The sequence below is a fragment of the Hyaena hyaena genome, unplaced genomic scaffold, assembly GCF_003009895.1.
Source record: "Hyaena hyaena isolate Hyena2069 unplaced genomic scaffold, ASM300989v1 scaffold_336, whole genome shotgun sequence".
In the NCBI taxonomy this organism is placed as follows: Eukaryota; Metazoa; Chordata; class Mammalia; order Carnivora; family Hyaenidae; genus Hyaena; species Hyaena hyaena.
The window spans coordinates 1,155,529-1,178,710 of record NW_024080969.1 but is presented as its reverse complement, the minus strand read 5'-3'; the positions used below and the strand labels follow the sequence as shown (position 1 = coordinate 1,178,710).

Genomic DNA, 23,182 nt, shown 5'->3' with positions numbered 1-23,182 from the left:
ATCATTGTACTGGGAATTAGAAGGAGACAGCTAAGCACCACCTCACCTAGAATGGAAAGGCAAGTATTCCAGAAATGTGCTACCATGAGGAGTTGCTTAAACAAATCAAGGTCAGTCTTTCTCTCTCTGTCTCTCTCTCTCTTTTTGTCTGTCTGTCTCTCTCTTTCTCCCCTCCCCCTTTCTCTCTCAAAGCCACAAGAATGAATGAACCACAAATGCTGTCCAATTTGTCCTAGGAGGGGTTCATGGCACACAGGACCCAAAACTCATCTTCAATCATCTCATTCAATACATCTTACTCTCCTCAACCCAAGAAATGAGGAAAAGAAAGAGAAAGTGTCCTCATATCTCTGTATGTAAGCAAAGCAATGTTTCCAGAGGTCACCTTGGTGCTTCTCTCAGAGTCACTGGAGAGAAAGAAAGTTTCTGATTTTGGAATATAAAAAAGGTTTGATAAAAGAGAGCTAAAAAAATAAGTGTTTGTGCTAAGTGGTGGGATGCAGGGCTATTTTTATACTTGTCTTTGTAATTTTTTTATATATTTCAGGTTTTCCTCAAGGATTGCAAGTAATTTTTTAGGATCAAGCAAAACTCTATCTCTTAATGAGTTTCCAATAGCCTTACCTTGGTATCAGAGGTTGAAACTTGGCAGAACCTTTGCTAAGCCCTATAAGTAATGGGGCTAGTAACTCAATGAGGGTCCAAGATGGAGGATCAAAAAAGGACTTAAGGGGGAAGGGCCAGAGAGGGAAAAAAGAAGAAAAGAATGGAAGGGAGGGAGAGATTGAAAGAGGGAAGGAAAGAGGAAGAAAGAAACAAGAGTAGAACTAGTTCATCATCAAGGGATTTTAAGGCATCTGGAGGCCTTTCCTCAACCAATCTTGAATGTCCAGACAGAGACTTAACCCCTGGAAGAATGAAACTGGAGTATCATCCCAGGTGACATTTCCTGGCTGTTCCAGAAATATCTCTAAGATTTCAGGAAGGTCAACTGGAGAACCAAAATATCTGACTTTCAAAAAAAACATGGAAAAAATGGGGGGTGGGGGGGGAGGAAACCATAAAACAAAGAAAAGGAAAAAGTTAATGAAACCACATACACACATACAATTATAAACTGAACTATATTCCCCAAAATTCATATGTTGAAATTCTAACCCCCAATACTTGAAAATGTGGCCTTATTTGAAGAAAGAAGTAATTAAGTAAAATTAGGTGGACTCTAATTCAGTATGACTGACATCCTTATGAGAAAATAAGGTTAGGACACAGACACAGAGGGAAGACCATGTGAAGACACAGAAAGAAGGTGGCCACTTATAAGCTAAGAAACTAATCATACTGACCTTTGTCTCAAACTTCTAGCCTCCAGGACTGTGAGAAAATAAATTTCTGTTGTTTTAGCCCCCTAGTCTGTGGCTTTTTTATGACAGCCCTAGCAAACAAGTACACACACACACACACACACACACAAGCAAGTCTCTAAACTGCCCCATTTGGTAAAAGAACCCAGTTGCAAGGGACCCAAGATACATCTGACCAGCAGAAGGGAAAGAATGGCCAATGTACCATGTACCTGTAGTGAAGGCGGGTGCTCCCATTGAAGGCTCAGTGGTCTGAAGAACTGTGGTTGCTTCAGGAAGAAAGGTCGATATTGTTGAGGGGCATGTGGTTGCCACTGTTGTTAGTGTAGTCTGAAGTGGTGTTCTGGTTGTGAGCTCAGGTGTAGTCACAGCTGTTGTTGGAAGCACAACCGTGGTTGTCGTCATGGCAGTGGTGGTTCTTGGGAGATATGTTGTTGAGCCCTTGGTTGTTGGGGCTGTAAGCGGTGGAAGATACAAGATACATCTGTACAAATATGTGGGGAGCTGTCCATTCCTCTTTGTTTCTGCTGCTCTCGTCTGGTCCACTGGCCTGGACCACCAGAATGCCCATGAAAGTTGGGTTTCTTGCCTCTACCCTTGACCTTTCCAATATGCTCTTCACACACTGGCTAGAACAATCTTTTAAAATGACAAATAATTATGTTGGTCCCATGCTTAAAAGATTTTACTGGGTCCTCTTTGCCTTTGAGATGAAGAACCCAACCCCCAATCTTGGCCCATAAGAATTCCACCTGATCTGGTTCTTTCTTTATAATCTCAGGTCTCCACTTTACTCTTCTCACTTTTCTCAAGTCCACTGGCTTTTCTTCACCTCTCTAAACAGTGACCTCACACTGGAGGGACATTGTACCTGTTGCTTCCTAGCCTTTCTCTTCATTAGACTCACTTCTACTGAACGCTCATGTCTCAGCTAAAAGGACACACTGTTGCAATGAGGTCACACATATTCTGCAATCAGTTAGGTTTCTGAGTTTTGCACTCTATACTTTACCCTCACAGCCTTTATTGCACTTCATAACTGCACATTTTATTTTATGATTATAGTTGAACACCTGCTTCTCCCACTAGACTGTAAGCTCCATAAGGGAAAATCTGGTGTTTATTTTGTTTCTGCTACAAATCTAATACCTACCACAATGTTGGGCACATGGTAGGTATTCCAAAAAGATTGCATCAGTGAGCAAATGAATAATTGCATCAAAAGTGAGCCCAAACATAACATTTCAGTCAAGCAAGATGAAGAAGCTCTAGAGTTCTGCTGTACAACATCGTACCTATGGTCCACAATAATATGTTGTATACTTGAAAATTTGTTAAGTGAGCAGAATTCACCATAGGTGTTCTTTCCACAATGAAATAAAATTAAAACCTAAATAAAAAATTAGTCCAAAGTATACAACATGGCATGAGAATGTAGTTTCTTTCGTATATTAAATACAAGTTCATGCCAACACCACTCACCCCCTAACATTTGAATTTGGGTTAATCAGCCACAGTTATTCTACATATGCTACCCTCTTTTAAATATGCCAAATTTCAATGAACTCTAACAGATTCCAATGAGCTTAGAAATGACCCATAGATATTGAGTTCAAAAAGTTTTTTATAAAATAATAGCTGGTTATATCAGGCTTGAAAAGAGAAGACTTGGATTAGCATCATTTAACTTCAATAAAAAGACATTAAATCAGAAAAATACCTTTCCTATCACAAAGTCACTTTAAAAGAAAAATATACTAATGTGTGTGAAAGTTCTCTAATGAGAAGCATCCACATAAGTTGTTCTTGAATTTTAGAGTGTATTGGAGTCACCTGAGATTCCTGTTAAATGCGTGGCTATAAGCAGATGACCCTGCCTTCCAAGTTGCCAACCCAGTCAGAAACAAAGCACAAGAATCCCTCATCTCTCTTTTTTTTTAAGTGTATTTCTTTATTTTGAGAGAGACAGAGATAGTGTGAGGGAGGCAGGGGCAGAGAGAGAGAGAGAGAGAAAGAGAGAGAATCCCAAGCAGGCTCCACACTGCCAGCGCAGAGCTGATGAACCTCATGAAACTATGAGATCATGACTTGAGCCAAAACCAAGAGTTGGATGCTCAGTTGACTGAGCCACTGAGGTGCCCTAATAATCCTCCATCTTTCATACAGTTTGAACATAAAGCTTTCTCTGAGAGCCACCATTCCAGACAAGCAGGAAAGGTGATTACTTTTAGTGTAATTCAACCGTACTGCCTTGCATGCAGCTAAAATCTTTAAGAATTCCACCACATTCCAGTTTCATCAAAAGCAACGGACAGTAACAGAAGGAACGGCCACTTGAAAACTACTGTGATTGTCTCCAAGTCTCCCCTCTGCTGGAAGTCTCAAATTTTGGCTTATGGGCTGAAGCTGACCCATGGACACATTTTATTTAATTTATATGGTATTTTTTAAAACTCTTTGCCAACATACAAAAATCAAAGTCACATACATAAAAATTGGGGAATCTGAAAACACTGTGTACATATTTCTTCAAAGCAACAATCTCATAGATAAGAAGCAGATGTCCTCTGAAGACTGACCCTGCAGTTCACTGGTGCCCTTCCCATGCACCCCCTGCCCACTCATTTCTGTGGTCTTCTTGGCCCCCATGGGTATTTGTTCTATGCTGTGGCTCCTCTAGTCATAGCAACACAACTTAAAATTAATCTGCCCCTCAGTCTTAAGCACCTACAGCTTCCCAACACCACCCAGTGAATCCATTCCCCATTAATTGTTAAATCTCTCCTTCCACAGACACAAACCCCTTCATGTACACACCTCTCCTCAGCTGCAGGCGAATGTTCTTTTTCATGTCATTGAACCAGCCAGGGACCTCTATGCGGCAGCAGTATACACTGTTGTCACCTTCGTTCGTGTTGAGGATGGTTAAGGAGACATTGCCTTCTCGGATATTGCCCTGGAGTTCATATTTTGATGACTTCCTGGACAGCACCCTCATCCCATCAGTGTGGAGAAGCTCATTGTTGCATTTGGATTTGGGACACTGCCCCTTGCCCCAGCACATGCTGTTGCTGCTCTCAGACCAGGAAGAGTACTTACAGGGCAAGGTCACCGACTGACCCAAATACCCTCTCACAGTCTCTGGTGTAGCTGGAATTGTGAGAAAAGATGAGAAAAATTACGGCTGTGCAGTACTAAAATCTCTCAAATATACTACATGATGTTTGTGCAGATAGACGCTTCCAGGAAGATGAAAAGGGTCATTAGGTATAATTTGTTAGCCTAAATTGTGATGTGCCCTTAGCTGATGCTGAGTCCCTAACTCCACACCCTTTTGTCCCTCAGTTGGAGACAGCTGACCCACCTGAGAGTATGAACATATCTCCATAATAAGACCTTTTTGCTGATTTTAAAACTAAGTTCTTGACTACCATTCCAATAAACCAATAACTTTTCCAATGAAAAATCCAACTCTTTAATTCCACTAACTCATGTAAACACATCCAGAACTAGCACTCTACCCAGTGTATCCTCAAGAAGCAGTGACCATGTACTAATGACCTGACTGCTTAGGACTCCTCCCATTTTCCAACCCAGAGAATGCTGTGGCAGTAAGATAGGCTTTGAACTACGCTCCATTTTCCTTCTCTCCTTTCAGTACTGGATCTAGAAATTAATTGCTCTGGACCATTTATTTGTTGTTAGATAATATGAAGCTAAGTGGAGTTTGAAAACTTTTTTAGTGTTAAAACTGGAAAGAACCAGAGTGCCTAGGTGGCTCAGTCGGTTGAGCGTCTGACTTCAGCTCAGGTCATGATCTCACAGCTCCTAAGTTCTAGCCCCCCGTCAGGCTCTGTGCTGACATCTCAGAGCCTGGAGCCTACTTCAGACTCTGTCTCCCTCTCTCTGACTCTCCCCTGCTTGTGCTCTCTTTCTCTCTCTCAAAATAATAAACATTAAATTTTTTAAAAACTGGAAAGAACCACAAGAATTAGAAAGAATGGCATCTATGACATACAAAAATGCCAAGGGTTAGTTTTCCCATATGAGCTGTGTGAGATGGAAGTTGTCACTATTCCTAAAATGAAGCAGTCCTATTTCCCAGCTTTGCCTGTTCATCAGCATGACCTGGGAAAGTTGTTAAAAATGCAAATTTTATTGCCCAACCCTGAATCAGAATCTCTGAGGCCAAGGCCCATGGAAATTCTCCAGATAATTCTGATATCACTTGCTAGTCACCCAGTATTTGAAGCCCGGTGGACAAGCTCCTCTAAGATTACTTCCATCTCTAAGAACCTGTGAAACATTTTCAGTGCTGCAAATGTTAAGCCCACTGGTTTAGTTGAACATCAGCAAGTGTTCTAAACCCTCCCAAAAAATTGCTACTGAAGACAGGTTGAAGCTCCAGATCATCAGGGCTCCATCCTGCTTTCTCTAGGGTACCTAGGTCCTGCTTATTGGTTTCTCCAAGATACCTTCCTATGAGACTCTCCATTCACTAGCTTTGGTGGCCCATTTGGCTGAGTTATATAGCACATGGCCAGCAGCACCAGGTTCCTCTCTGACCGAGGTATCAGGAACATCCCCACATCCTTCTCTAAAATAAGGGAAGCACAAACCAAATTCAGACCAGCCTGGAGCCTTCCCTGAAATCACAGTTTATTCACTTCATTGTAGTGAAAATGTTTCAGTGATTGTAAATGCTCTAGAAGTCTTTAACCCACCATGAAACAAGGAAAAATAAATAAATAAATAAACAAATAAATAAGACATTCATGGTCATCACCTTTAGCTATATTACCATCAGAACGTATGCATCTAAAACTAATAACCTTTTCAATATCAGCTTATTCCTAAAAATATTTGGAAAATTCATTTAGAATATATGCAGGAATTATTTCTGATGGAGATTCAACAGCTCATTTGTCTAGTATCATACTATAGAAAGAGGCATACCACTATTCAGTAAGAAAACTCCCAATAGAAAAATTGACAGAAGACATAACAGGCATAGATAAGGAAATACAAGAAGCCAGTAAATTTCACCTGCAAGACTGGCAAAAATTTAGAATGCCAATAATATCAAAGTTGGCCAGACAGGGACTTAGGAAATGACATAGACTGCTAGAGTACATTGGAATGAAATGGGGGTTTAACTGGTATAGCCACACTGTGGGGCAATTTGGCAGTTTCCATTAATACTGAATATGCATGTATCCTAGCTAAGCCTTAGCCATTTCATGCTTTGCTATCTACCCTACAAAAAAAATACGTGCACAGGGAAACCTGTTTGCAAAAGTTTGCTGCACCTTTCATACATTTCATGTGAATGAAATGAATAATGTATATGGGGAATGGCAAAGCTGTAGTACATGCATTCCATGGAAACATGAATGAATCATTCCTTCCATGTAATCATTCCAAGGTTATTAGAAGTAGAGAGATCTTTATCAGTTGACATGAAAACTCCAAGCCTTATCAATGTATAAAAAGGACAAAGTCAAAACAATACATAAAATATAAAACCATCATATAAAATAAATAAGACAATTTGCATTTTTTTTGTCTGTGGGCACAGACATATGAAGGTATATGCATAGAAAAGTGTTTGATGGGATATACACACCACTCACTGTGCCAGTCGCCTCTGCGATCAGGGGAAAGGAACTGGGGCTGGAGAGAGTAGTCAAAGGGATTTTAGCTTTGTAATGCTGTTGTTTTTTTTTCACCTAGGGTGTTTCTGTATTACTGATTGGATTAAAAGTTAATAGTAAAAAAAAAAGGGAGCAGGCAATTTGGTGTGGCAGAAAAACACCCACTAGGCCTACACTGTAAACTTCATTCTGCTAGTTAAGACTTTTGTGTTCTTGGGGGAAAGCCACCATAATCTTGACCTCATTATCATCTAAAGCAAAGAGGATCTATAATACTTGGTTCAGAAATAGTTCTGAGGTTTACATGCAATGAAGTATCAAATGCCACATGAAATTAATAAACTATTAGCACAAGTAACCAAGCATTTCAGAATTTAGAAATAGGACAAGAAGCTGTGGCCTGCCATTACAAAAGTATCTTGGAGCAAAAGAATCACTGATAATCAAATTCCCTTTCCGGGAATTACCCAGGACGGTAGGTAAAACCTAGGTTCTGTTGCCAGCTTGGTTCCTTCTCCAAGTGGTGACCTCAGGAGTGATCCCTTCCCCAACTGGGGTCCCAGTTTCACTATTTATTTACTGAGGAATGAGTTTCATTCTGCATCTTTTAAGAATATCCAGCCTGATTGATCCTTGGTGATTCTGAGCAGTCACTCTCTTCTAAATTGATCATTTTGGAAAAAGCACAAATAAAAAAAAAAACAGACAGTTCACTAGGTGCTGCTTCCTTCATGGAGGATTGGAGAAGCCCAGTCAGTGTCCAGCCAGGAGCAGGAAATGTGGTCATGGACTCCAGTAACCTCCAACAGAATAAAATCTCCACACCTCAACTACTCAGGACACAATAAAGACCACTGAAAACACTGATAAAGAAGGTGACAGGAACTGTCTTCATTCCATTAACTGCTACAGAGTATCTAGGAAGAGAGGCAGTTAAATGATCAATTACTACAAGGTGACAACTTCTGTGACGGATGACTCCATGGAAGACAGGAATTCATAGCAGAATCACCTAAACCTGTCCAGAGGCTCTGGGTGCTCAGGAAAAGCCTGACTTGGGTGGAGACCTGATAATGCATGCAGTTACAGAGAAAAGAAAAGCAGGGGGAGGGGGGAGACAGCATGACAAAGGATTGAAGGGTAGAGAGAACACACTTGTTTTCCTTGGAATGTAAGTGCTTTCACGGGCAGCACATTTGAGATATCATGTGCAAATAGGTACTAAATTTGAAAACTGCTAGGGATATTAGATACTGTCTAGTTCTAGAATCATGGATTGTTCAAACTCGTCTTAACTGGCTCCCTCATTTCATACATAGAAAAGTCAGAGCAATTTAGACATGTTTCCATTGTTAATGGTTAGTAACTGAGACACAACTGCAGCTCAGTGAGAAGCATTTTGCCCTATGCTACCAGAACACAGAAGTCTAAACTGGCCCAAACTGAGTGTGTGCCTTTGCATCGTCCAAAACACGGAAACAATAAACCTCACCTTTCTGGTGAGGGATGAAGCCTCATGCCCAGCAAAATAAAACAAACAAAAAGCAAACTAAAACTCCTGAAAATAAAGAGAAAAATACGAATTATAATAAGAGCATCCGCAGAAGAATTTCCCTGCCTCCAACTATGCTAATGACACCTGCAGAGGAAATTTCTTTTCCCCATTTCATCTGACCCTTTATTTTGTGCTTCTTCTTAAGCTGTCATTTTTTAAAATGTTTTATTTATTTCTGAGAGAGAGACAGTGTGAGCAGGGGAGGGCCAGAGAAAGAGAGACACAGAATCCGAAACCGGCTCCAGGCTCTGAGCTAGCTGTCAGCACAGAGCCCGACATGGGGCTCAAACCCACGAGCTGTCAGATCATGACCAGAACCAAAGTTGGACACTTAACTGACTAAGCCACCCAGGGGCCCCCTGGTTGTCATCTCTTATATGAATACAAATTACCCCACCTTAAAACTCTAAAACCAGTCTTAAGATAAAATCCTGTGTAACTAGGAAGGGCAGAGACCCTCCAAAGGCAAAAAACAAACAAACAAACAAACAAACAAACAAAAAAACCCAGAAGGAATCAAGAATGAAGCAAGCTTCTGCTCTACTAAGGCCTAATCACCTGTGAAAATCTATCACAGGATGCCAAGCTCTCCAAGGACTCCTACATGGAAGGATTCGGAACACTTACTCAGAGAAAGCCGCCCAAGTTCAATCAGCAGCCAGAGAATAAGAGGCCCTTTGGACATTTTGACTGTTGGTGGGCCCCAAGAGTCTGTCTGTCTGTCCAAAGCCCATTTTTTATACTCCAGTTAGTGCTGACAGGGCAGGACCTTTTAGTTTCATTTCTCTTTCTGCCTCATAATCTTCCCTTTCCTCCCTCCTGAATAGTCTCCCTCAAGAGATGTATGATAAAATGTACTGAGCGCTTTCTCCTGACCGTGTGTATGTGGAAATGTGTGGATTGGTAGTAAGGTTGTGCCTGTATTCCTTTGTCCGCATGTATCAAGAGATTTCCTATCTGTGTGTTAGCATCCATGCATGTGCTTGTGGGTATGTGCATGTATGAGCTGTGCATGAGCTACAGTCCCTCCTGCTCCTGTCTAGCCTGCCATAAAATGCACTGAATTCACCTCATTGGCTGCAGTTTAAACATGAACTCCTCATAGGGGCCAAAGGAAAGTTAGACTGGAACTTGGCTCTGCTCCCTTTACCTGGATCACCTGGTTCTCCGTCACTTATAACGTTGGCCCCTTTACTCTGATAATTGAAAAAAAAAAAAAAAAAGGCAAGGCTGCAATCAACCATCACATAAGCCAAAATCACCATTAGAATTTACTAGACAAGGAAGGAAGAATTCAATAGAGGAAGCCTACTGTGGTCGTTAGAGGACACGCTCAGGTAACAAACAAGCCCAAGGTCAAGACCCAATTCTACCATTTTTTAGTGAATTCTTTATCACTTACTGATGAAGAGCATAAAAGATAGCTCAGGAGCCAGATTATAAGGCTTGGGTGAGATGACATTCATAGCCCTCTGGACCCTATAGCTTCAGTGATCTATCCAAGACCACAGAACCAGTTAGAGGAGGAATCAAATCAACTAGATACATTTTCTAATATAAATTTAGATCATCATCATTGGTTACTGAATAGTTATATTCCAGGCACTCCACTACATGATACAGATGTATTATTTAATTCTCACAACACTAAGAGATAGGTATTTTTTCCCATTTAACAGATGAGGAAACAGAGGTTTAAGGGAGCTATATAAATGACATCGACAGCCAAGAAGATGTAAACACAACTCAAGCCCAAGTGTCCCTGATCCCAAAGTCTATGCTCTTGATCATGACACCCTCCTTTGGCCTGTGATCCTTAGGGTAATGCAGCCATGAGACCCACCATACCAGTGGCCAGCCAGAACATCACCAGCTCCAGAGAGGAAATTTAAGGATGCCCAAATGCTCTAGATTAAAAAAGAAAAATCCTCATTTGATTGTAACCATCCAAATGAGTCTCAGACATTCAACATTGGATGAGGCTCTACACTCAGAGAATCTAGAAAAACAGGGGGAAAGGATGAAAATAGAAGGATTCATAGAAAATGTTCCCCCCAAATACCCACTGAACTGTGGAATCCTCTTCCTGGAAAAGTGGGGAATTTAGTCTCTGGATAAACTGGATGGTCCTAATAAAACACTTACAGATATTGGTATTTAGGTGTTCCCCAACAATACCAGCACAGTTCCCCTTCAATAAAGTCACCAGTTCATGAGGCTCAGTCATGTAGGCAGCATTCCTAATTAGTTTTTAGTGTTTCTTTTAAATATGAATAGGCAACTAAGGATCTGAGACATTTGGGGAAAAATCTTCAATATGAAAAAGATACAAAGACAATACCCAAGATGGCGTTTTTACTCACATGTCTAGTAAATTGATAGGATGACTAGAAGAGAAGACCTAGTAGCTGGACAGGCGCCCCTGAGCCTCCATATGGCCTTTCCACAGGCATCTTGGGCTTCCTTCAGTAGAGCAGTCTCAACGTAAATGAATTTCTTACATAATATCTGGCTTTCTCAAAAGTGAGCATTCCAACAGGCTCAGGAAGAAGATGCAAAGGTTATGACCTAAACTGACATGTGATTCAGTAACATTTCCACTTCATTTGATTGGCCAAAAAGAAGGCTGTCCCAGGGACGCCTGGGTGGCTCAGTCAGTTAAACATCCAACTCTTGATTTCAATTCAGGTCATGATGTGAGATTGAGCCCCCATGTAGGGCTCAGTGCTGACAGTGCAGGAACTGCTTGGGATTCTCTCTCTATCTCTCTCTCCCTGCCCCTTCCCTGCTCCCCCACTTATATGCACTCTCTCTCTCTCAAATAAATATGCTTAAAAAAAAAAAACCAGAAGCCCATCCTGGATTCAAGTAGAGGGAACAATACAAGGGTGTGAATAGCAGGAAGTTCACTGGAGGTGAAGGGGAAGCATCTTTGCAAACTTGTTACCACAATAAGCAAACCAGGCTGGAGCAGAAAGACAGAGGAATAAGGTTGGCAGTGGCTGTGGTGAGTGTAATAGATAGATTATCTCATGCATTTAGGCATTTTTGAAAAGAGATCTAATAAGTCTTTTATAGAAAGGGCTTGAATCCTTTAAGATGAATTTTGATAAACACTTGGGAAATTAATAAAAGGAAAACAGGAGACAATTATTACAATCAGGAAACGCTAAATATTGTACAATATGAAATTGGAGTACATTTGCTCAATGGGAAAGATAGTTGTACAGTCATAATGTAAACTCTGGCTACTAGTTTAACACAAAATTGTGATGGGAATACATTGAGAAGATGGGCAGGGAGCAAGCGGAATGGGGGTTCAAGAAAGCCAAACCCTACTCACCCTTCAGGAGGTCAATAGATGGTAATCAAAGTGATCAAATAATAACAGTAAATGCACATTATTAGTAATATGGAAGGGAAAAAAGAAGAAAAATCTCAAAAGAATTTACATTCTGTGGGAAGGAATAGGAAAGATATTGACTTTTTTTTTTTTTTTTTACTTACAAGCCTTTTAGAATAATTTTACTTTTTAACAAAATGTACATATTGAGCACACCTCACACCCAGATCTTAGTCTCTAAATACCACTCTCCAATTAAAGGAACCAGGGCTCCTTGGAGAAATACCTGGTTCTAGGACTGGGGCAGGAAATACTTACAATGAGTCTGGAGCATCTTGTGCTAGGAAGCCTGAAAGTGCTCAAAAAATAAATAAGAAAACCCACAATGGTGTGATTGTTAGATGGACACAGGAGGCAACCAAAAAAGCTACCAATGACCGAAGCTGGGACAACCCAAGCAACACAATAAACTAGAACTGGATTATAACCCAAAGAATAAAATAAACGTCTATACAGATATAGTGATCGAATCAATAAAGAAGTGAGGGAGAAGAGACAAAACTTCTGCCCAAAAAAATTCCAAATAATTTATGTGGTCACTTCCTCCTCAAAGGACAAGTGGAGCATATCTCCTATCCTTAACTGTGGGCTAAACACAATGACTTCCGTCCAAAACTTCCGGTAAAGACAGTGAGAACAACTAAGTTTAAAATGGAGAGATCTGTCAAACACTACCTCAGGCAGGTGATCAAGGTCAGCATCAACAGAGACAAGTCATGTTGATGGTTTGCACCCTTGACATGATATGGTATATATAAATAAATGGTACTTTACCTGTGTGGTAAAGTCTTCTTCACAAGAAACATAATCCCAGTATAATCATGAGGAAAACATCAAACAGCGAACTGAGGCAGATTCTACAAAATATTTGATAAATACTTGTCAAAATGTACAACATCGTGAGTGCCTAGGTGGCTCAGTCATTTAAGCGTCTACTCTTGATTTCAGCTCAGGTCATGATCTCACAGATTGTGAGACTGAGCCCTGTGTTGGGCTCTGTGCTGACAGCACAGAGCCTGCTTGGGATTATCTCTCTCCCTCCATCTCACTACCCCTTCCCTACTCTTTCTGGTACATGTTCTCTCTTTCTCTTTTTCTCTCAAAATAAAATTTTTACACATTTATTTATTTTTGAGAGACAGAGTAAGACAGAGTGTGAGGGGAGAGGCAGAGAGAGAAGGAGACACAGAATCCGAAGCAGGCTCCAGGCTCTGAGCAAATATTCAGCACAAAGCCTGAAGTGGGGCTCGAACCCACAAACTGTGAGATCATCACCTGAGCCAAAGTCGGCACTTAACCAACTGAGCCACCCAGGCGCCCCTCAAAATAAATTTAAAAAAACACCTTAACAGACCTGCCAAGGTCATTAAAAAAACAAGGGAAAATCTGAAAAAATGTTACAGCCAAGACTAACCTAAGGAGACATGACAACTAAATGTAATGTGGTATCCTAGCTAGGCTCCTGGAAGAGAAAAAGGCCATTAGGTGAGAATTAAGAAAATTTTGGACTTTGCCTAATAATAATGTATTAATATTGGCTTATTAACTGTTACAAGTATACGATTACCATAATGTAAGATATTAACAATAGGGGAAAGTAAGTGTGGGGAGTATGAGAACTGTCTGTACTATCTTCATCATTTTTCTGTAAAGTTAAAACTATTCTAAAATAAAGCGTTTTTTTAATGCACATATGCTTTTATTTTAGAAATGCAAATGTTAATAATTTAGTATCTGTAAGGGGTCACACACCGGAAAGAGAGGCTAAGCTTGGTTATCCTCTCTTCCTAAGTTAGGGTCCCTAGACGATCTTCATCCTAATATCAGATGTTCAATTTGTATTACTGTACTATAGTATATTATTCTTCAGAGAGGGCCATAGCAGTTTTAGGTTATTCATGTCTTTGCCACCGTCCTCTGCATATGGAGGTTTGCATCTGGAGAGCCAGTCCTCCCTCATTCTCAGTCAGAGCAGTTTAGATGGTATTGATTTCATTCATGGCCATGATGTTTGAATCAAGGATGAACAATTTGATCCAAATAAAGTCAAGGATACCCAACCTTGACACATTTACTAGAACTTTTGAGAGATAGGAACACTCTCTATTTTCTACTGATTTTTCAGCTGTGAGGATATGAGCCTGAATCCAAAGTTTTCCATTATGCCACCAATGGGTGAAGCCTACCTGATGAGAGAATCAATTAGGCAGAAAGCAAGTGGAGAAATAGAAAATCCTAGGTCCTTGACAAGGTTTGAATCTCTGAAACAAGACACATCAATGTGCCAATAAACATCCATTTGAAATAAAGCCAGTTTGTATGGGGTCTTCAGTCATTTGGGATCAAAAGGTCCCATGTTCTTGGGGCACCTGTGTGGCTTAGTCGGTTAGGTGTACGACTTTAGCTCAGGCCATGATCTCACCACGGTTTATGAGTTCAAGCCCTGTGTCTGTGCTGCTGACAGCTCAGAGCCTGGAGCCTGCTTTGGATTCTGTGTCTCCCTCTCTCTCTGCTCCTCCCCTGCTCCTGCTCTGTCTATCTCTCAAGAATAAATAAACATTAAAAAAAAATTTTTTTCAAAAGACCCCATGTCCTTAAATCTAGAAGGACTTCTATATACCAGTAATTCAGCTGGACTACTAAAGTTTTTCCAATTTTAAGAGTTTACACAATTATCTGGTCCAACTGCCTGCTTCACCAAATACCTGTTTTCACCCTGACCTTTCAATCATTCAGCAAGTGGCTTGTCAATCTATTTATTTTTGGCATGTGCAATTCTGCTAGGTTTTGAGGGTAAAGACAAACAAGGCATAGATCTCACTCTTAAGGACCTGGTAGTTGCAAATTTTAAGCAGAGGAGGTATTATTAATTTAAATTACTATTTAAAGATAAGGCTGTTGGAGACCAGAAGATAAAAGACTGTTAAGTGATATGAAGAAAATAGAATCCATGTTTTCTAATAAAGAGTTCCTTGTGATAAGCAATACTTCCTTTCTGGTAAGTGAAGCTAAATATAATCCCACTCATTCGTTTTCATTCATTCATTTCCTCATCAGTTATAGCAGAGGTCAGCAAACTATTGCCCATGGACTAGATCCAGCCCACCACCCATCTTTGTAAATAAAATTTTATTGCAACATACCCATGCCCATATGTTTACATATAATTTATGGTTGTTTTCATGTGAGAGTGGCAGAGTTGAGTAAATGCAACAGATGCTTTATGGTTCATAAAGCCAAAAATATTTACCATCTGGTCTTAACAGAAAGAGTTCACCAACTTTTGGACTATATACTGAATTCATGCTATGTGCCATGCACTGTGCTAAACACTGAGACAGCAATATGAGACCAACCATTCTTACCCTCAATAAGTTGGCAGGCTAGTGCCTCCTAGTGGGAGACAAGCAAGTTAACAGACAATATAACACATTATGATAAGGAAAGGACAGAAGAGTATGGGAGTGTTGAGAAAAGATTCCTAGCCCAGTCTTGAAGATAGAAGAAGAGAGTCAGCGGTACTTTTTAAATACAGACATCAAGGACATTGGAGAGGATTGGTGCAGCATAGAAAGAATTTCCAGCAGAATGAAGAACATGTAAAAGCTCAGTGACTATAACAGCGAGGCATTTTAGACTAACCGAAGAATTTCAGCTTCACAGGTCTTTAATCATACTATTTAAAAGTAAATGTAAAACTTAAACATTCTAACCAAAAAAAAATTTAAATGAAAAGATAAAATAAAACAGGGCTATGCGTAGACTAACACTGAGACAATGTAGTAGTCTGAGGATTATGATTGGTGTGTGTGTGTGCCTGTGTGCATATGCGTGTGTGCACACGTGTGTGTGTAAATTTCTCTATGACTGGACCTCAAATCAGAAGGGAAGTAGTAGCAGTTAGTGGATTCGAACACAAGCCAGGGGCAGATCATGAAAGACCTTATAAGCCACATGAAGGAGGGCACTGTCTATGGGCAAAGAGGAACCCATCTTTTGTAGATGAATCCTGAGCCTGATAGTAAAGCCTATAAAGCAAGAATTCCACAATTGGGAGTATTTTCATTAAAATGTGCCTAGAACTTACTTGCTACATCTCTAAATCTCCTCCAGCTTTGGAGGACTTCATATTCTGCTAGGTCAGGAATTGACTTTAACCTGGAAGAGGAGATATTTTCTGAGTTCTTTTATTGAGGTAGGACAGCCTCTCTTGCTCCTCGTCAACTATGGGAGTCTATTTAGCAAGCTTCCTCTCACTCTATGACCCATGCATCAGCTTTTTTACTTTCTATTATTTTCTGTGGGATGGGAAATCACACTGCTTGGGTTCCATCTTGACCACATACCAGATGTGTGGCTATGAGCAATTTACTCAATGTCTCTGTGCTCAATTACCCTTCTATAAAATAGGATAGTAGTACCTATATCTTAGATTACTGTGAGAACTAAATGAGATGGCCTATGGAGAGCATCTATCAGAGTACCATGAATATAGTAAACCCTCAACAAATATTAGTTATTATTGAAGTAGTTATTATTCTGGTAGAGTTAGAAGAACACTAAAGGTAGAATGACCTAGTGTAGTGGATATATCTTGTTGTTGTCTGTTCAACATCCTTTCCTCTGTGGAACCAACCTTTTTTTTATCAATATGGATCCAGTCTGGCATATGAGTAGGGTGAGCATATGCCTTAGGTATAGCCATTCATTTCAACCCATTCCCTTGTGGGGACTGATACAAGGCAAAGAAAATAGACTGGTTTGCTTGGAGAAGCGGGTTCAATCACAGACATGGAGATCCATGGGACCTTGAAATCTTGGAAAACAAAGTCAAATAAAGAAAGGATCACTAATTTACTCCTCAACCCAAAGCTTGATAATATATGGTTACACCTCAGCTTTCATACTTCCTTCCAAGTAGTCAATTCTATTTCTGTACAGCCCTAGTTGTTAGGGAAATATAAAGCAGTTAATATTCACTAAGTTGTGGCTATGTGCTAAGCACTGTGATAGGTGTTGTTCGCACATAATCCCAATAAATCTATAAAAAAGGTATCTTTTGGGCTACAAGGAAGAATGGACTCTAATATGTTTCAAATACAGCGCTTATGGTCTCGTATTTAGTTAGAACTTATTTGAGGACAAGAACAGAGGTTCAGTAATACTGCTCCAAGGAGGAAGGGACTCATGACAAAGGTAAACATGGTCTGGAATCAGTACCCCACTAGGAAGCTCCAAGGCATCACTTGCTCTGCTCTTCGTTTGGATCTCTTTGCCTCTCTCTGAAACTCTCCCCGAGACCAACTCCTTCATTATTTCAGCTTGCTCGTGGTCCATATGATGCACCACAGCCCCAAATCCTCTCAACTCAGTTCTCTGAACGGACTTCTTCTAAATCCCAAATGTCTGAAAGAGAACTCCAGTCCCTCCAGTTCTCATTTTCCACAGTAGGCCCCAGGCTGTAGTTCAATGGCAGCTTTGTAATTGGCTACCCTAGGACCAGCTTTGCCCATGGGGAGAAAGATCCCACTGTGCAGAACTCAATCATTCCATTTGTAATTTGGGAAATGGGAGATATGGATGAGATACAGTCCTTCAGAGGTGGCTGGGGTAGACAGGCAAAGACTAAGAACTCTAAAACGAATAAGAATTTGTGTATTAGTTGGTCACCAAAATAGTCTATTGAATCACCTGGAAATCCATTCAACTGTGAGTAACAGAAATTCCAATTCACAAAAGCCTAAACATTTAAGGCGTTTGTTTTCCTTATCATAACAAGAAGTCTAGATGTAGGCAACCCAGGGATTCAAAAATATCATCAAGGACTCAGGCCCATGTTGGTCTGTCACAAGAAGGTCATGGGGGAGGGCTGATGTACTTCCAAACATCAAATTCATCTTTGGGAAGGGGAAAGGAGAGTCATAGTGGCTTTCACATCTTTATTCCTTGACTTTTATTTGGAAAGGAATGCCCTTGTAAGACAATTCTCCTTATAACTTATTACCCAGAATAAGGCCACCAGTCAACATTCAAATCTATCCTATGACATATTTATGACTGGTTTAAACCAATTAGGGCCATCTGCTGAGCTTCTGGTAGGGACCTATGGTCTCTGAAATCAAGAAATTGAATATACTGGTTTCCTGGAGTGGGGGAAGGGGGGACTTAAAGAAGGAAATTAAAAGAAGAAAGGCTGTTGGTTTAGCATCAGATAGCATCTTCTTTAACAGAGCAGTCCTCCAGGACAAGGGACTATGTATGTACATCCCCTGCAGCTGGTCCCATGCCAGGCTTCCAGTAGATAACTAGTTCTTGTTGACTGACTATATAAATATTTTGACTCATTAAAAGCCTAAACAGATAACAAAGTAGAAAAAAAGCTGTTAGGAGATGAAAATATCTCAGAAATCTCCATGAGACCTGTCTCACTTCTCTGATCCTCAATTTCCTCATCTGTAAAATAGGATTGAATAATCTCTTCACCACAGAGTTGGTTTGGTGGTTAAATGAAACTACTTATGGGCAAGTTCTTTGAAATCATAAAGAATTAGGAAGATACTGTTCTGATTTATAAGCTATGGAAACAAAGATGGCAGGAATCTGGCATGAGTCAATTGGCCTTATAAAGTCATCCTCACAAATAGAAAAGGAGAAATGGTGTCTGGGTGGATACATGTTCTGATTGGTTCAAGAAATCATTGTTACATGGATTTTGTAAAGATGAAAGAGAATTTCCATCTGAATAATATAGAAAGTGCTGAAATCTTGGAAACCCAACTCTTGTTTTTCTGGTAAGGCCAAAACATGGGTTAAGAAATTGAAAGTGGAAGAATTAGATGTAAGAATGAAAAAAGAACATCATTCAGTTTCCTTGGGGATATCCTAGTTGGCTCAAATGTTTTTAAAAAAATCACTATTTCCACGTCACATTATTTTGCAGAACCTCAGATAAATATAACTGGCTGCCTTTGGCAGTTAAGTTCAATTTAATTTCATATCGCTTAGTGATAGTAGTTTTTATAGATATTCCAGTGATCTTCCAGGCATATGGTGAAGTAGCATGCCCACCCCCATGATGTTAGATATGACCACAGGACTTGATTTGGCCAGTGCCTGTGGCAGGAGTGTTATGGGTCATTTGTAGGTGGAAGTCTATATGAATTGGCATACAATTCACTATTTTTCCTTCCCCTGACAGAGCAGCTGGCTCCAAACAGTGAAAGCTCCACAAGTCTGGGTGCCTGAGTGAGAATGACATCAAGCAAGAACCCCTCCCCCAAGGACATTCTATAAAAGCTAGCAAAAACAAAAACAAAATTTTACTTCTTTAAACTACTAAATTGTTTGTTTGCCTAGCCATAGCATAATGTACCATATCCTAATATCACCTCAGTCCTATGGAAACAGCAATGAGAAAGTAAATATGGACATGGATAACTTTACTATGATGTTCTAATTACAGTGATAAGGTGTGCCCAGCTTACTACTAAAGATCAAGTGGGACCTTTGAATTCAGAAAAACTTTTTGTAGACTATTCAGTCTGAGTGTTGAAAGATGAACAAGATAAGAAAAGTTAAAGAAAAGTGGTTCTCACTTGGTTAAGAACACTCAGGTGAGGCAGTCCACAATTGGAGGCTCTGATGCTTCCTAGCCACATGGCTACTATTTGCCCCTCTGTAGCCTTGCTCACATTCCTGTAGTAGTCTAGATCCATGGTACTCAAATCTGGCTGCACCTTGAAATCAAAAGAGAAACTTCGAGAAAATATGCCCAGGTTTTACTCCCAGACATTATGATTTCATTGGTCCTGAGTGAGATTGAGGCATTAATATTTTTTGAAGCTCAAATGTGCAGCTAGGATGGAGAACCACTTGTCTTTAACTATACTTACCTCATTTATCTTTCAACAGTCAGACTGAATACTCTACAAAAAGTTTTCCTGAATTCAAAGGTCCCACTTGAGCCTCAGTAGTAAGCTGGGCACACCTTATCTCTGTAATTAGAACATCATAGTAAGGTTATCCATGTCTATATTTAGATCTCTTAGAACACAGGGATATAGTAGAATCTTCTTATGCCAGTCTCCTATCTACCATATACCAAAGTATATACCCAATAAACATTTGTTTAAACAGAAAACAAGACCACTTGATTAAAACTAAGAAACCATCGGTGACCTTTCAGAAAACAGCTGTAAGAGAAGGGTGGAAGAAATAGTAATCATTCTACATTGAGAAATGAAGGTAAGTTTGGTTATCTATTTGAGAAAACAAAACTGGAGGCATTATGATTCCAGATTTCAAGCTATATTACAAAGTTATAGTCATCAAGACAGTATAGTACTGGCACAAAAACAATAGATTGACACATAGATCAATGGAGCAGAATGGAAAACCCAGAAATTGACCCACAACTATATGGTCAACTCATCTTTGACAAAGCAGGAAAGAATATTCAATGGAAAAAAAAAGATAGTCTCTTCAACAAATGGTGTTGGGAAAACCAGACAGTGAAACATAGAAAAGCAGAACTGGGTCTTTTCTTACACCATACATAAAAATAAATTCAAAATGAATGAAAGACCTAAATGTGAGACAGACAAAAATCCTAGAGGAAAACATAGGCAGCAACCTCTTTGACCTTAGCTGGAGCAACTTCTTACTACACACATAACCAAAGGCAAGGAAAACAAAAGCAAACATGAGCCATTGGGACTTCATCAAGATAAAAACCTTCTGCACAGTGAAGGAAACAACCAACACAACTTAAAGGGAGCCTGCAGAATGGGAGAAGATATTTGCAAATGACATTTCTGATAAAGGGTTGGTATCCAAAATCTATAAGGAATTTATCAAACTCAACACCCAAAACCCAAATAACCCAGTTAAGAAATAGGCAGAAGATGGGGAGCCTGGGTGGCTCAGATGGTTGAGCATCTGACTCTTGGTTTCAGCTCAGATCATGATCTCGCAGTTCATGAGTTCAAGCCCTGCCTCAAGCTCCGCACTGACAGCATGGAGCCTGCTTTGAATTTCTCCTTCCTTCTCTGCCTCTAACCTGCTTGCACTCTCTCTCTCAGAAAATAAAAAATGAAAAAATAAATGGGCAAAAGACATAAATAGACATTTTTCCAAAAACACCCAGACACATGAAAAGATACTCAACATCAATCATCATCAGGGAAATACAAATCAAAGCCACAATAAAATACCACCTCACACCTGTCAGAATGGCTAAAATTAACAACACAAGAAACAACAGGTGGTGGCAAGGATGTGGAGAAAGGGGAACCATCTTGCACCATTGGTGAGAATGCCACTCTGGAGAACAGTATGAAGGTTCCTCAGAAAACTAAAAATAGACCTTCCCCACGATCCAGCAATTGCACTATTGGGCATATGCCCAAAGGATACAAAAATACGGATTCAAAGGGGTATATGCACCCCAATATTATAGCAGCATTATCAACAATAGCCAGACTATGGAGAGAGCCCAAACGTCCATCAACTGATTAATGGATAAAGAAAATGTGGCATCTATATACAATCAAATGAACAAAATTAAGAAAGGGAAAATAACATACATATATACAAAAAAAAAAAAAAGGTTTGGTTGTCTACTTGAAGATGTTGTCTTGACACAAGAAATAGAAAGACAAGATGATGATGGTCAAGAGAGTGGATTATTTTTAGGATGGCCAAAAAGCAGTTTTTGTAGCATTGGGAAAGATATCATTCAAAAGAGGAAATGTGTTTCTGCAGAAAAGTTTAATTTTTGTTAGTCAAAGATTCAGAAATAGAAGAAGGAGGCAGGGAAAAAGCACTGGTGTACAGAATGTCAAGTGGCTATTCTAAATGCTGTGATCTGGGTAATATGTTTTCTTTAACTTCTAGCAGGTGCTCAATAAGTATTTGCTCAATGAATAAATTTTCTTTGTGTAGTAAACATGTGCACTTCTTCACAGGTGCAGAGTTAAATTCACCATGCAGTTTAACATCATCATGGTCTGTTACACCTCCTCCTATTTTCTCTATTATCTCTATAACTATCCTAACTTTATCTCTAACGTATTGAGTAAATACAAGTATCCTAGATATGTAAGTATCCGTGAATGATGCATAGTAATGCTTTGAATGCTATTTTTTAATTTACAAAATATTTTGCTATAGATTTCATTCTGCTTCTGTTTTCATTTAACCCTATATTCTTAAGATCTCTATTACTGTATTTACATTTATCTTATAGCTTCTAATTGCTGAATATACCATTGTAGGCATATCTCCTATTATACTCATACAGTCTCTTAATAATAAATATGTTTGCCTCCAACTTCCCACTAAAATTAAAAAATATTTCAAAGAATAATCTCATACCTATCTCTACACGGACCTGAGAAAGGACTTCTTAGAGGTAGATATCAAGGAAAAGAACTGTTAAACCAGAGGCTAGTCACACACTTAATTTTTGTAAGTGCTACCAAGTCTTTCCCCCAAACAACTGACCAGTTTTACTCTTACCAGCCATACATGAGAATTCTGTTCCCCATATCCTTCCTAATGATACCCTCCCCCTTTTATTCAAGGAGGTCACAGGTTCACACTAGGGAATCATTTGTTAATGATCTAACCAGAAGAAATAAAATTGAAATCCGGAGAAAAACAAAGGTACCACCAACAAAGGGAACCCTTTTCTCCTCCAGTAAATAAACAAATTCTGAATCTCTTATAACCTGGGCCAAAGTATCAAAATTTGCAAATCCAAATAAATATCTGGGCGGATCTGGGCTCTGCTCAGAAACAGCTGGCTTCAGGGAGGGGTGAGTAACTATATCCTTCTTTATAATTTTTCCCAAGCTGATGAATGTAATGTGTAACTTTGTTCCCTTTAGATTTCTTTTTACTTCACATACTGGTTAACTGTTAATGTTTCTTCTTCAGTGAATGTACTTCTCTTATCTATGCCCATTTTTCTATCTTGTGTCTGTGTTGTTTGTGTGTGTGTGCAATATCATCTCTAAACATTATAAGTAATTTCTTCTGTTCCATCAACCCTCTACCAACTTTTTCCATCGAATACCTCACTGAACTGAAAGTCTTAATAATGATTTATTAAAAAATATCAAGCTTTATCCCTATGACTTCTATTTGGGAGGGTCTTGTTTAAGAGGTTTTTCTTTTTCCCACTCCAAGATCACTATATATTTGT

General features: G+C 39.6%; 1 protein-coding gene across 1 annotated transcript in view; it reads right to left on the bottom strand.

Moving 5' to 3' along the window:
* TIMD4 (T cell immunoglobulin and mucin domain containing 4) overlaps positions 1-9,263 on the bottom strand; it is a 33,540-nt gene extending 24,277 nt beyond the window's left edge. The window contains exons 1-3 of the mRNA XM_039249463.1: positions 9,201-9,263; positions 4,182-4,514; positions 1,577-1,819 (exon numbers count right to left, since the gene is read on the bottom strand). Of these exons, the coding sequence (XP_039105394.1) occupies positions 1,577-1,819; positions 4,182-4,514; positions 9,201-9,258 (634 nt within the window). The 5' untranslated portion in view covers positions 9,259-9,263. The remainder of the gene's footprint in view (positions 1-1,576; positions 1,820-4,181; positions 4,515-9,200) is intronic.
* Between the last annotated feature and the right edge of the window lie 13,919 nt (positions 9,264-23,182).